This window comes from Limulus polyphemus, unplaced genomic scaffold (assembly GCF_000517525.1).
Source record: "Limulus polyphemus unplaced genomic scaffold, Limulus_polyphemus-2.1.2 Scaffold2137, whole genome shotgun sequence".
In the NCBI taxonomy this organism is placed as follows: Eukaryota; Metazoa; Arthropoda; class Merostomata; order Xiphosura; family Limulidae; genus Limulus; species Limulus polyphemus.
Window position 1 is genome coordinate 105,784 of NW_013667747.1, and position 13,163 is coordinate 118,946.

At 30.2% G+C, this 13,163-nt stretch overlaps 1 protein-coding gene across 1 annotated transcript in view; it reads left to right on the forward strand.

Moving 5' to 3' along the window:
• LOC106466056 (protein FAM13A-like) overlaps positions 1–13,163 on the forward strand; it is a 96,807-nt gene that overhangs the window by 53,263 nt on the left and 30,381 nt on the right. Inside the window, 8 exon segments of the mRNA XM_022394012.1 lie at positions 1,916–2,040; positions 3,191–3,264; positions 4,107–4,312; positions 5,232–5,429; positions 9,957–10,533; positions 11,615–11,717; positions 11,965–12,030; positions 12,688–12,746. Coding sequence (XP_022249720.1) covers positions 1,916–2,040; positions 3,191–3,264; positions 4,107–4,312; positions 5,232–5,429; positions 9,957–10,533; positions 11,615–11,717; positions 11,965–12,030; positions 12,688–12,746 — 1,408 coding nt within the window.

Here is a 13,163-nt window from a genome sequence, read left to right on the forward strand (position 1 = left end):
CTATCTTGACGTGAGAGGAGGTAAGACCTTATCAGAATTTAACTATTTTCTTACACTGAAAATGTATTTCCGATAGGTACTTACCTCCTCTCGTACACTTTTCACCCTTTCTTCCCACTACTGGTGTTCTTTTTTTGGAGCCTGCCAATTCTTGGAAGTGAGAATTGAGTGGGAATAGCAGTGAAAGCTAGCTGTGCCAATATAGGTGGAGCAATACTGTTGGTGGAGAGTAGTCACATGATATAGTGGTCCCTATTAGATACAACCAACCTATTTGCCATGATTAAAAAAGTTGTATCTAACAGGAAGTCATTATTCAAAGGATAATGAATGATCGAGTTCAAGCTGTGCCAGTTGCTATTTATTACCAAGGCTTGATCATAATGGTTTATATACTGTTTAAGTAATCACATGACATAGAAAATTGATATACTAATAGTTTTGATGGATAACAGTTCAGTTTGTGTTTTATGTAAAATAATTTAATCATTGATCACATTTATTTCATAATAAACAACATTGCCCATCTTTGTTTGTTTTGCACATTTAACTGGGTCACTTTGCAGTAGATATGATAGAAGTGTTTTGTTGTTCAGTTTCAGCTCATGAAAGTGAGGTGAGGTGTTTACATTTTCACTTTTCATGAGGCATCTTTGTACAAAACTGTAAGTGGTTTATTCTTCAATGTGTGTCATATTTATACTGCAAGCTGTAGATTAATTACTCTACTCACCAGGATAATTAACTACATCTGATATCTCGAGAAAACACTCATTCTGACTGCTGATTGGTTGGTGAGGGTTTTCCCAGCTTGCATCACAGTCTCATTTTCATGGCCAATTGCATGTTACTCGTCAAAACACTCACGTGTCAACTGGTGTAAGCAAGCACTAACTGCTGTTTAAATTATTCATTTTTTCTGATCACATTGACTAATCAAGGTAGAGATATTCATATTTTGAAGAATATTACATAAAATATGAAAATTTTCCTGCCTTCGTATTCATTGTGTGGTGTGACATCAAGTCACTCACCTGTTGTGGACATCAACAAACTATATGTTTATACATTTTTATTGAAATGAAGAAAAATCGCTATAGAGAGGCCATTATCCAATCTTCTGCTCCAAAATCACTGTTGTATGTTGCATCTATCAGGAAGTCATTCTGTGCACAGAAATAAAGTCTTATTTAAAAGGAAGTTGTTATTTGGAGGGGTCATATCCACCAGGGACTACTGTATGTACATGTTCAGAAATGGGAGGACATCGATGGGTGCACTGATTGCAAAAATTTTTTAGCAATGCTTTGAGTGCAGAAGATCGAGATAGCTTTGTGTGACAGGAGATCGAGATAGCTTTGTGTGACAGGAGATCGAGATAGCTTTGTGTGACAGGAGATCGAGATAGCTTTGTGTGACAGGAGATCGAGATAGCTTTGTGTGACAGGAGATCGAGATAGCTTTGTGTGACAGGAGATCGAGATAGCTTTGTGTGACAGAAGATCGAGATAGCTTTGTGTGACAATGCTTTGAGTGCAGAAGATCGAGATAGCTTTGTGTGACAGGAGATTAGTACCTATCGGAAATATATTTTCAGTATAAGAAAAATGTTAACTTTAGTGTCTCAACAGAAAAAAAGCGTTTTGTTTAATTAATGTATCTAATCATGTTTATTTTCATATAAATATTAATTTTTTTTGAAGTTGTTTAGTACTATTTATTTATATAGCTGTGTAAGCTTCTGTAAGTGTGACATAAAGTAGAATTGCTTATGTTTTCATTAGATAACGTTTTTAACATTTTGAAAGATTAGTATTTTTATTTAGTTATATCTGTAATGTAAATTTATATTACTTGAATCATGAAACATCCATCATAACAACTCTTGAACATTTGTTGTTTTTTTCTTCTTCAGCGGATAGCTACTGCTCCAACTTCAGTTAGTCAGTCTTTGGCTTTTGAGCCTTTGTCCATTGTTATACCACCTTTAGAAAAATATGTTATCCAAGAGAAGCAGGTCCCTGCTTTAATCGTAGATAGGTAAATGAAACAATATTTACTTATTTTCTATGTATGTTACAGCTTTATACATTTTAATTTATAGTTTTTGCATCAGATTTGTAAACAACAAAATTTTTTGCCAAGTGCCTCAGACCTTTATTGAAACTATCAAAATCTGAATGTTTAAAAGAGTAATTAATTTTAATATGTTTTGGACTTTGATATTAAAAGCCAACTCCAACCATACCGGGTAATGTAACACGTACCAAATACTTTATATTATTCATATATTCTTCACTAATTCAAAATGCTTTTTTTTTTAAGTAAAAGCAATTTATTAGCAGTTTCTTTGACATGAATGTCAAACCTCATCTTGTGAAATGGATTGGGCAATAATGTCACTTTTTTATGGCGTGTTCAAGAACATTAGAGCTAATAGGGGATTAATGTTGAAGAAACTGCTAGTAAATTACTTTTATGAAAATGTTGTTATTTGTTGGAAATCTAAACCTTTTTTCTTGTCACTGATGAAGAAATGTGATGTTTAATGACAATGATACTCTTTAGAAAAAAAATGCTTAGAAATATATATATATCCCCAGTTTGTGTTTAATATGCATAATGTCAACAAAACTTAGTTTTAAAACTCAAGATGTTGTTGAAACATAAGAAACAATTTAGAAATGTCACTGTTACATAATTAACTACTTTTCTTTGCTCATGTTTTTGACAGAGTTAATAGTGATATTTATTTTTATTAATAATGAAACACCAAATATTCATTCCAGTTCATGGGATTGTTTATATTCTCTATTCATAATTCAGTTACAATGATGCTATTGGGTTACATAGTACTACTGAAATATAGTTGACACTCAAAACTCTCTTTGTGTAGCATTAAAGATTACTAATTTGTTTATTAGTTTTTGAATAATTTTGAAAATGGTCCCCAAATCTTACTCATTAAATTAAGGTAATATTATAATATGAACTTGAAGATAGGAATACAATACTAATGAAGATGTTTATATGTATTTGGTTATTGGATGAAACAAAATTATGTAAAGTAGTTTTTAAAAGAAAATATAAGTCTAGTTGTATAATATTTAATCAGTTAGATGGTTATTATAATCAGTTTTTTTTCTGCTTTTAATAAAATATGAATTAATAGTTGTCTATTCCATTGTAGAGTTGTAGAACAGACCATAAACCAAAGAATAAACAAACATCTGTTTGGAGAACACATGAAAGACCCATATAGTGGTAAGTGTTTTTATTATTATTATTATTATTAAAGGATATTTATTTTGTATGGAGAGCACATGAAAGATTCGTATAGTGGTAAGTGTTTTTATTATTATTATTAAAGGATATTTATTTTGTATGGAGAGCACATGAAGGACCCATATAGTGGTAAGTGTTTTTATTATTATTATTAAAGGATATTTATTTTGTATGGTGAGCACATGAAAGACCCATATAGTGGTAAGTGTTTTTATTATTATTATTAAAGGATATTTATTTTGTATGGAGAGCACATGAAAGACCCATATAGTGGTAAGTGTTTTCATTATTATTAAAGGATGTTTATTTTGTAAAGTAGAAACAAACTGTCATTGATTGTTGCCAAGTAATTCAAACTTTGGTTTTTCCTGTAAAGAGTAAATGTCTCTAGCTTTCAGTCTTTTGATTTGGTTACATCTCCTCAGTAATATATTTCAAGCCAATACACATTCATTGATGCCACTCTTTTCAATGTTCTTTTCTCACTTGCATCTGTAGTAAGGTAATTGGCAAAATCTGGACTCAACTGTTATCTTTCTCATAAAAACATGACTATCTATACTTTTATAGGCTTTATTCTGATTGGTTGGATGACAACAATAACAGTGTAAAGATTGAGACACTTGTGGTCTGGTGCATTCATTTTTCAAATGATAAAGGAGGTGGCATTCTCGTAGTATTTACCTTTTACACCCTTTTTTTTTCACAATTTCAATTATTATTTCAAGTACTGTATGTATAAAAACACACATGCACATACATATATAAATAAATACATATTGTAGATTTAGTGTAAACTAATGTTCCATGTTTGTGTATAGTTCATTTGTCCCATAAAAGAAAGCGTAAGGAACGTAGACTGTCGGAGGAAGAGCCAAAGAGCTCAAGATCAAACTCCGAGGAACGTCTTTTGGATTGGGGACCAGTCACTGAAGATGTGACATCAATTCGTCGTTGCAGTAGTCATGAAGAGATTACTCCCAAAGAATCAATAGAGAATGTACAAGATAATGCAGATCAGAAACAGGTTTTGAACATGTTCATATAAAGATAACTTGTCATAGTTTGTTTTAATTTTATACAGTTTGTCTTTATAAAGTTAGATTATCGTAGATACCTTCTAAGATACTATTCACTGATCACATTGTCTGGCCAAAAACCTTTTAATCTTGGACTTAACTTGCTTTTTGACATTAATATCTGTGATACTATTGATAATTGTTTGCTTCTACTTTCTTGTATATGTTTATTGATGCATGTCCATATTTTGTGAATTATAAGGGTTTATGTAGTGTATTATAGATAACTAAGTATTTTTTTATTCACAACTACTAGGTAAGCTTAGATAAAATATAATAGTAGATATTATAATGGAAATAAGAAGTTCACTTGTTCTTGGTAAAATGTTGTCAACCTAACTGATGTTAAAGTTCTATGACTTTAAGGTTTAAATGTTATAATCATGATGTAGTTACTGAAATTAGTGCATTTATATCTGTTTATTAGGTCTAGCTGTTAAAACATTTTAACTCTTTCAATGCCACATTTATAGATAAACAAATCTACCATTGCCAGTCTTATTTTTAGATGCACCATAAAAAAACAAAAAGTGATATTTTCATATTTCATTACATATCTGAACTTGAAACAGATAAACTTTGGAAAGTTTGAAGAGGAATACCCTCATGTTGGTACAAAAATTCCAAACTGATATGACAGTACTCTGGAAGGAAACATACAGTATGACTGTGAAAGAGTTAAAAAGTAGAGGTTCCCATGAATTAATATTTCATTATATAAATAAGTTTGAGAAGTTAGGTTAAAAATCACATTAATGCTCTTTACTGAATGAAAAAGATAGTTTTCATAATTACCTTGGCTGGTTTTGTTTTTAACAGCAGGTTAGAATATACATCTTCTCACAGATTATTTATTACGTGCTTCAGGTTCTTAATATAGAAAGTCGAGAGAAACAGTTTGTTGACTTAAGCCCTCATCCACCTCAGGCAAAGCGTCGAGATGTGAATGGCTCCAAGAATCTTGAATTACCTGTGAAAATTGAAAATCAAAATCCTCAACCTTCGCAGCATCAAGAATTTAACGATGTGCATGAAGCCCGAAGAAGTGCTGAACGCCTTACTCCGGTATGATAAGAATAAATACACTATTTTTATTTTTTTTATTTTTTCTAAGCAACATTGACATTCTTGTTGTTGTTCCTTGTTTCAAAAATTGCAATTAATTTGTATCAAACAAGTAGTATTCTACTACAAATATAAATTTTTACGATTTAGCTTAAATGCATGATGATAAGAACTTAATAATTAACATACACATATTGTTAAGAATTGAATTCCACATAGTATATTGGAAACTACTGAACAGTGCAGAGTGCTAAACATTTTTGTCATTTGTTATGTTTGATGTTGAGAGAGAAAAAAAAGGGTTAATTGCACTTTTTCCGAATGTGCTAATGAAGTGGCATGTTGCCATAAATTTAAATCATAATACTACATACAATGTGTTAAGCACCTATTAATCTTTTTCATGGCAAATTTCCAACCATTGGACAGTGCAGTGCCACCATTTGTAGCGTCAAGGCTGAAGGGATGTGCCAGTTTTTTTTTAATCAGGGTATTTATAGATTAAGATTTTTAAGTGATTTAGACCCAAAGGATGCATCATTATGAAGAAGTAAGTCTTATTCAGCAAAGTGTTTGGAACAGGAATGGGCTCCAAAATCACACTAAAGCCAATTTGTAGCAACAATATCATTTCAAAAAAAACACTTTGATCCAAAAAGCCATTGCAATGAAGTTGGAAATATCTTCTTGTACTGATAATAAACAAGGATTCAAAATATAGAGGGTCACACCCCAAAAGTTTCTTCAAACTACGCATTGAATTCAACAATTTTTTCTATGAGAAAGGTTGCTGAAGAAATTGGGATTGCATAAAGCTCATTTGGTAACATTTTGAGTCCACCATTGTAGCTTCAATGGATTTTTATTCCTTTGGTTCACTTAAACGTGGTCTTGGAAGCTAATGTTCATATACAATGGAGAGTCCATGGAAAGCTTAAGAAGTATAGTCTAAGACTGACATGCTTTTTTTTTTAAAAGTTATTGTTACAATGGAAATTATACTGTAAGGGAATACTGAATAAAATCATGGTTGTCAGAAATAGTTCCAAGGGCAGCACAAGACCTGGAACTATTTCCTATAAAGTGTAATTAACCCTCAGTGTGTGTGGACATTCATGGTCACATTAAAAACAAAACATGATAGAAACCTGTATTTATAATGATAGGTGTTTGTGTACATTCATGAAAATAGATGTTTATGTACATGTTTGAATGATGCTATAATTTTACATATGTGTTTAATGATAGGATTTTGCTCATGTATGGATACAAGTTATGTAATGTAATAGTACATACGTTAATATATTATATATATACCAACTAATGTTGATAAAGAAAATGATACAAAATTTTGGACTTTGAGATATATCCTGCCACCCTAAGTAGGAGGTCACTGATAGCCTCCATTTTCACATTAGAAATGTTGCATCAAGTTGTATGAAACGTAGTACAAACTTTCTAAATAATTTTTAGTTTCTGCTCAAAAAATTCATGTATAAATTAACTTAGTTATTTTTAGGCTATGAAATTTCAAAACTTTGTTGTGAAATATTGATTTGGAAAAATACAGTTAGAATTGACTTTTTTTATTTATTAACATTTTTCTTTTGCCAATTGAAGCAGTCACCACTACTGGTTATAAATCATAAAAAAAAACATGGCAAAAACTATAATGTAGAACCTCACCTTTCAAAATGGCATTGCCTTTACCTCTGTCAGGCTAGGTATTTTATGTTTTGTCAGCAATATTCTTGGTCAGGATTAACTTAAATTTAATAGATATAGTTCATTTTCAATGAATCATCAGTTGTTTGAATACTATAAATATCACAATAGTATTCAATAATAAAAAAAGATTTGAGGCATCTGAAATATGAATAGTTCCCATTGCTTACTGTACTTGTTTAACGTAACTAAACTTACTTTATCATGTGTTATATAAAAATATTCCTTTAGCTTTCACACAAATATAATTTTATGTGGAAACATAAATAAAGAATGAAAAGAAAATCAAAATAAATTATAAAAACATTATCAGATCCATGTTTATTATTATGTTTAGTAAACCTTGCATTAGAATCCTTTGTTCACCCCAGTGGGAGCTCTGGATAGCTAATATTTTGAAAAACCAGGAATTATTGTTACAAGCACTTTATTCTCTTATGACAAAAATTAGAATATCTTATATTCTGTTATTTTTAGATGTTGGTTCTAATTATTGTCATTGCTGAGCTTTGTTTTTAGAACTCATAATGTAAGTAAATTAATATGTATAAGTATGCAAGCTTTCATCCCTCTTACCAGAGCATTTATTGGGCAGTAATGTAGTGACTGTAGAATGCTTTTTAAAGGCAGGTGTCTAAGCAACAATCCTAACAATAACTGACATCTGGTATTAACCCTCTGTGCATCATATGATGTTTAGTTGTCCCACCACCATTTGAATTTACAGCTCATATTTAATTATACGAGTGATCTATAGATGTTATCCCCAAAACTTGTATATAGTGGGGAGAATGTATATAGTGTAAATATTAGACATTTATACAGTAGTTTTAGTGATCTATATTAGAGTGCCAAGTGTAATACTTGTACAATATATTTGTGTTATTCATGACCAATGCTGTGCCAGTGTGAGATAAGAGAGGAGTGTGATACCACATGTGGAAAAAAACAAACAGGTCTTGCTTGCCCTCCTGTTTTATCTCATAGTCAGTGAAATCAACATCCCTCCTTACACACTGCCAGGCCTACACAGAGATCATTACATGACTTTTTGGTGTCTATTCTTTATTTGTGCATGCTATACTGTGAATTCAGAAGGAAAAAAAAATTGCTTAAACTTTTTTTTACTGCTTGCACATGTGACGGTTGGTTTTCTACCACACCTGAATACTGAAAGAGTTAAAGTTACAAAACATATAGAAATAGCTAGAAACAAATTATAACAAGTAAAGAATTAACAGATGAAGGATTAAACTTTTACATAAATTGAAGAATCAAAACCCCGGTCCTTGTAGCTGTATAACAATACAAGTATCTTGTACACTTGGTTGTTTAAAAGTATTTAAGATCAAACAACTACTTGAATATAATAAAGGGTAAAAAAGTACAATTGTAGGTATCATATAAAATAATAAAATGTTCAGATTTCAAATAAATGCAGATCAAGAGTAAAACACAAAAAAAGAAAAAACATTTTTTTAAGGTTTACTAGTTTGTGAATACCATGAAAAATATGTTTGATATTGTTGACCAGTGATGGCCATAGGGTACTGAGTGGTTGTTGGCCACTGTGTTTGAATGACATTAGTTTCTTTGTTTTTTCTTCATTTGATGTTTTCTGTTATTTTTGCATCTTTTTAGGTGTATTATGTGATCATTTTCCTGGATATGAAAAGTTATAGCTGAAGTTTTTGTAACTCAGTTTTGAATATCTCTGTGATGTTATTTGAATCTTTTTTACAGTGAATATTGTGTTTCTTCAATGTGTTATTTATTTCACTTGTACTGAATGCTATAAACCATTTTCTTTGTCAGAGGTTTGAAAACTGGGAATTTTACTTTCGTAAGATTGTCGCATAGTATAGGGGGACATTATTTGAAATCTAAATTATTTTTCTATGTAATACATATGAGTGTTTTTTTGTTTGTTTTTATATGTTTATTTATATTCAAGTAATATTTTGACCTTAGATATTAAACAACATAGTGTATATGATATTTATATTATTATACAGTTACAAAGACTGAGATGTTAATTTATTTAAAAGTTTAAATCTTTGTCTATTAAATCTGTATTTGTAATAATTTGTTTTCACCAATTTTCTACGTAATTAGTAGCGTAAATACCAGATGTCAGTTATTGTTAGAATTGTTGCTTAAACACCTGCTTTTACAAAAGTGTTCTACAGATAAACAAATTTGTATTATTCAGTATATTGTTGCCTGATGAAGGCTTTGGTAAGAGGATAAAGCGGATAAAAGCTTGCAATTAAAAAAAAGAGAATTTAAAATAGAGAACAGTCCATATAAGTTGGACATACAATCCTGAGTTTCATTAGTAAATGTTTAGACCACTTGTTGTGACATCACAAAAGGCATCAGTGAAGGGCCATAGTAATAAAACCACCCACTATCAGAGAAGGAAAAATTACATGAAAAAAGAAAACATGGTAATATTTTTTGTGGGATGTTACTTTCTTAGTAAATATAAAATACTTGATAAATGCATTGTTCACAGACAAGACTTTTTGGAGTTCTGCAGTTGGAAGATTTTTTTTCCATATTTCTTTGTGAATTTCAGAATTGTTGTTATATAATGATAAAATATTAATTCTAAAATATGTTTGAGTAATTATTTGTTGAAATACTGTTAGAATGTTTTTTTTTACTTAAATTTGATGTGCATGTGTGCACGGTACACCTGAGAGGTGCACACTGATAATGATAGGTTAGACATACATAATTGAAAAAATAATCAAATTTTCATCTCATCGTGATCCATTTCATTTTATATACATATAGTTTCACAGATCTCCTATTGGTAAAATACGACGTTCTCCAAGTAGAACCTTACACAGAAGTCTAGATTTAGACAGTAAAGGCCAAACAAGCTCAGAGGAAAAGGAAAGAAAATACAGCATTCCCGATGGTGTCAATTTACCACTGGATGGTGATGGTTCTTTTTCTCATACTGACTCTGAGCCTTGTAAAGAAAATGTACACTTGACTGAGGGGATTTCTAGAGAGCAGGATGAAACACACAAGTTGTCCAAAGTATGTACTATCCACAATATGCCAGGAAATCAATTCAGTGATGGTCAGGTTCGTAGTACCTTTGTGGATCACCTTGATTTTCGTAGTCATGATGAACTTCATAATAGTCATCATTCTCATCACCATAATTCCAAAGGCTATAACTCACACTACACTGAAGAATGCTTGTCACACCCAATGTTGGAACTTCATCCCATGGAAAACTTTCTTATAGGAAGAGGTGAAAATGAACAGAAAAATGGTTCTCCTGGAGAAAATAATTCTTCAAAAGATGATTCATCTGTTGTGGCTTTTACTTCTCTGTATGAAGGAGCAGACGGAACTGGTAAATTTATTATAGTTTTTATTTTGAACACTATAAAGAGTAGTTTTGTGAAACATTTAATAAACAATTGAATGTTATAGCTTCTCTTGAGTAATTTAAAAATAAGTCATAAACCAAGCTATGATGAAGAAATGAAACATTTTGGCTTATGATATCATTTAACTAAGAGAAGCTGAAGTTTTTACAGAAGTTTAGGCAAATATCCCAGTTCCATTGTCAAATATATAACATCCTCATCCTAACATATAATTTACATATTTTTTATTGAATGTAACTTTAGTAAGACTGTCTGCCTAAAGACTTGTACTTGAATATTCTTGAACAGATTTTGATGAAATTAAACAAAAGTCTAATAAAATTTTCCCTGACCTGATCCTCTGAAGATATACACTGATTATCTTCCCATTAAGCCACTTAAAGAACAGATATTACTACCTGTGATAAAGATTGTTTTTTAAAAAACCTTACTATCTTAACAGACTTCTGCTGATTTACATATTGAAAATCATTTTAATATAACTTACTCAACACTGTATAATTGCCAAATTGAAGATTTCATTGTTCAAGCAAAGCATAATTTTTATAGCCTTCAATTTTATTTGATTATAGGGCCATAAACTAGAAAATCAGACCCCTTTTTGCCATGCCCACATATATAGTTTTATTATATATGTTTAGTGTGCTCTAAACATTGAACAAAAATGCAAGATTAAGTTTCAAGTGAAACTATTCAAAAACTTGAGCAAAGAACTTCATTAAATATAAAAAGTTAAATTCTTGTGGTTATTGTTTTTAAACTCAAAGTAAATAGATTGGTTCATATACATGTTGAAATTTATTGGAACAAACTGACACTAACTATTTAAGATTTATTTATTTTCTTAGTTAAAATGTAAATCTCATTATTTAATTCTATATTTTGTGATTTTATTTTTTGAATAGCTTTATATATTTGTCACTGTTTGTAAAGTAGTCATAAGACATAATTAATGTGTGTTTACTCACACTATATGTTTTCTAGATTAAATTGCATGCGTTTAGAATTGCTTGGCCACAGTATAACTTATCCTTATAATTGTAGAACCAGTACTCTCCGAACATCGTTATAGTTGGCCATTAGTCAGGCCTGGTCGTGAAGATGATACAGCACTTTCTCCTTCTTTCCATTACCTTCGAAAATCAAAGTATGCAAACAGTTCACTATTTTTTATTTTATGAAACAAAATATAAACTTGTAAATTGTTTCATGATTATTATTTTTTTGTCTACATAGAATAATTTATTGATTGAATGTGATCTGTATTAAAGATAAGTTTTTGTAAGTTACACTAAAATTATAATCCATTTTTTTAGAGAACCTCAAAATATTATTTTAAGTTTTTGGTTATTGAAATGCTGAAACAGGTATTATTATTATTTTTTAATATTTAGTAGTCTTCATTTGGACCCAAGTCTTCCTCCTTCACCACCAGTGGAACAAGATATTTTTCATAAAAGGTACACAATTTAGCACACATTTATTCACAAATGCAAGTTTAAGATGCTGTAAGTGTGGCATAAAAATAAAAGAGGAGACATTTTTATTTTAACAATGTTCAATGAAACCATCAAATATATATATTTGCTTTGTCAGGGCTGAGTCTGTTATTTTGATTATTTGATATTTTATTGAAATGTGGTTTGGTTTTGAAAACCTACATTTGAAGCCTTGTTATATATATCTTTAAGCATAGATATTAAATGCATTACATAATCTGTGCAATTTGGTGCAAAATAGACTGTTTGGGTTATGTGATTGTTTAATGGTATGTTGGGTTTGCTTGCTTCATTGACAATTTTTTGTGTGGAAAAATAGTGGTTTTTATGATCAAATATGTTTCAGTCTGATGACAGTATTGTAAAATATTTTGGAATTCTGTGTCATTACATGAGATAGGGTATGAAGAGAAGGAACCAAGATGAATCGATAATGAAGCTTATTTTTTTAATTGGTAACATCATTATATACACTAACCAGTGGAATATAGACATATAACCTGAAATCACTAACCAGTGGAATATAGACATATAACCTGAAATAATTCAATTACACTTATCCAAGAAGTTTTTTGTAATTTATAGTTTTTCAGTATGTGGTTTATTTTTGTTCCCCAGTCCTCACAAGCGTAGTGAAGAAACAGTAACTGCGAAGCAAGTGAACAAGAAAATTCACAGTAAGGATTTCTCTTGAGAATTTCATAAGCTATTGTTATAAAACCACAAATTAAACTTAGAGATCTCATACTTTGTACTGCATTTTTCACATTTCTGTTATTTAAAACTAAAATTCTTATTTATATATATATATATATATATATATATTCATGGGACTAATATGAACACCTATAATAAGTACTTACTTACTTAAAACCAGCCATGCATGCATGATTTTAACGGAGTCTCTTTCTCTCTGATTTTCAACCCTAATAATTCATGTTTAGGTAAGTCATTTAAAATAGTTTGTATTATATAATATCTTTAATTTATTATCGCTACTTAATTTGGCAATAATTGGTGTTAAGTACTTTTTTCTTAGTTTAATACAAGGGACAAAAAACAAATAGTATATATATATATATATATATATATAT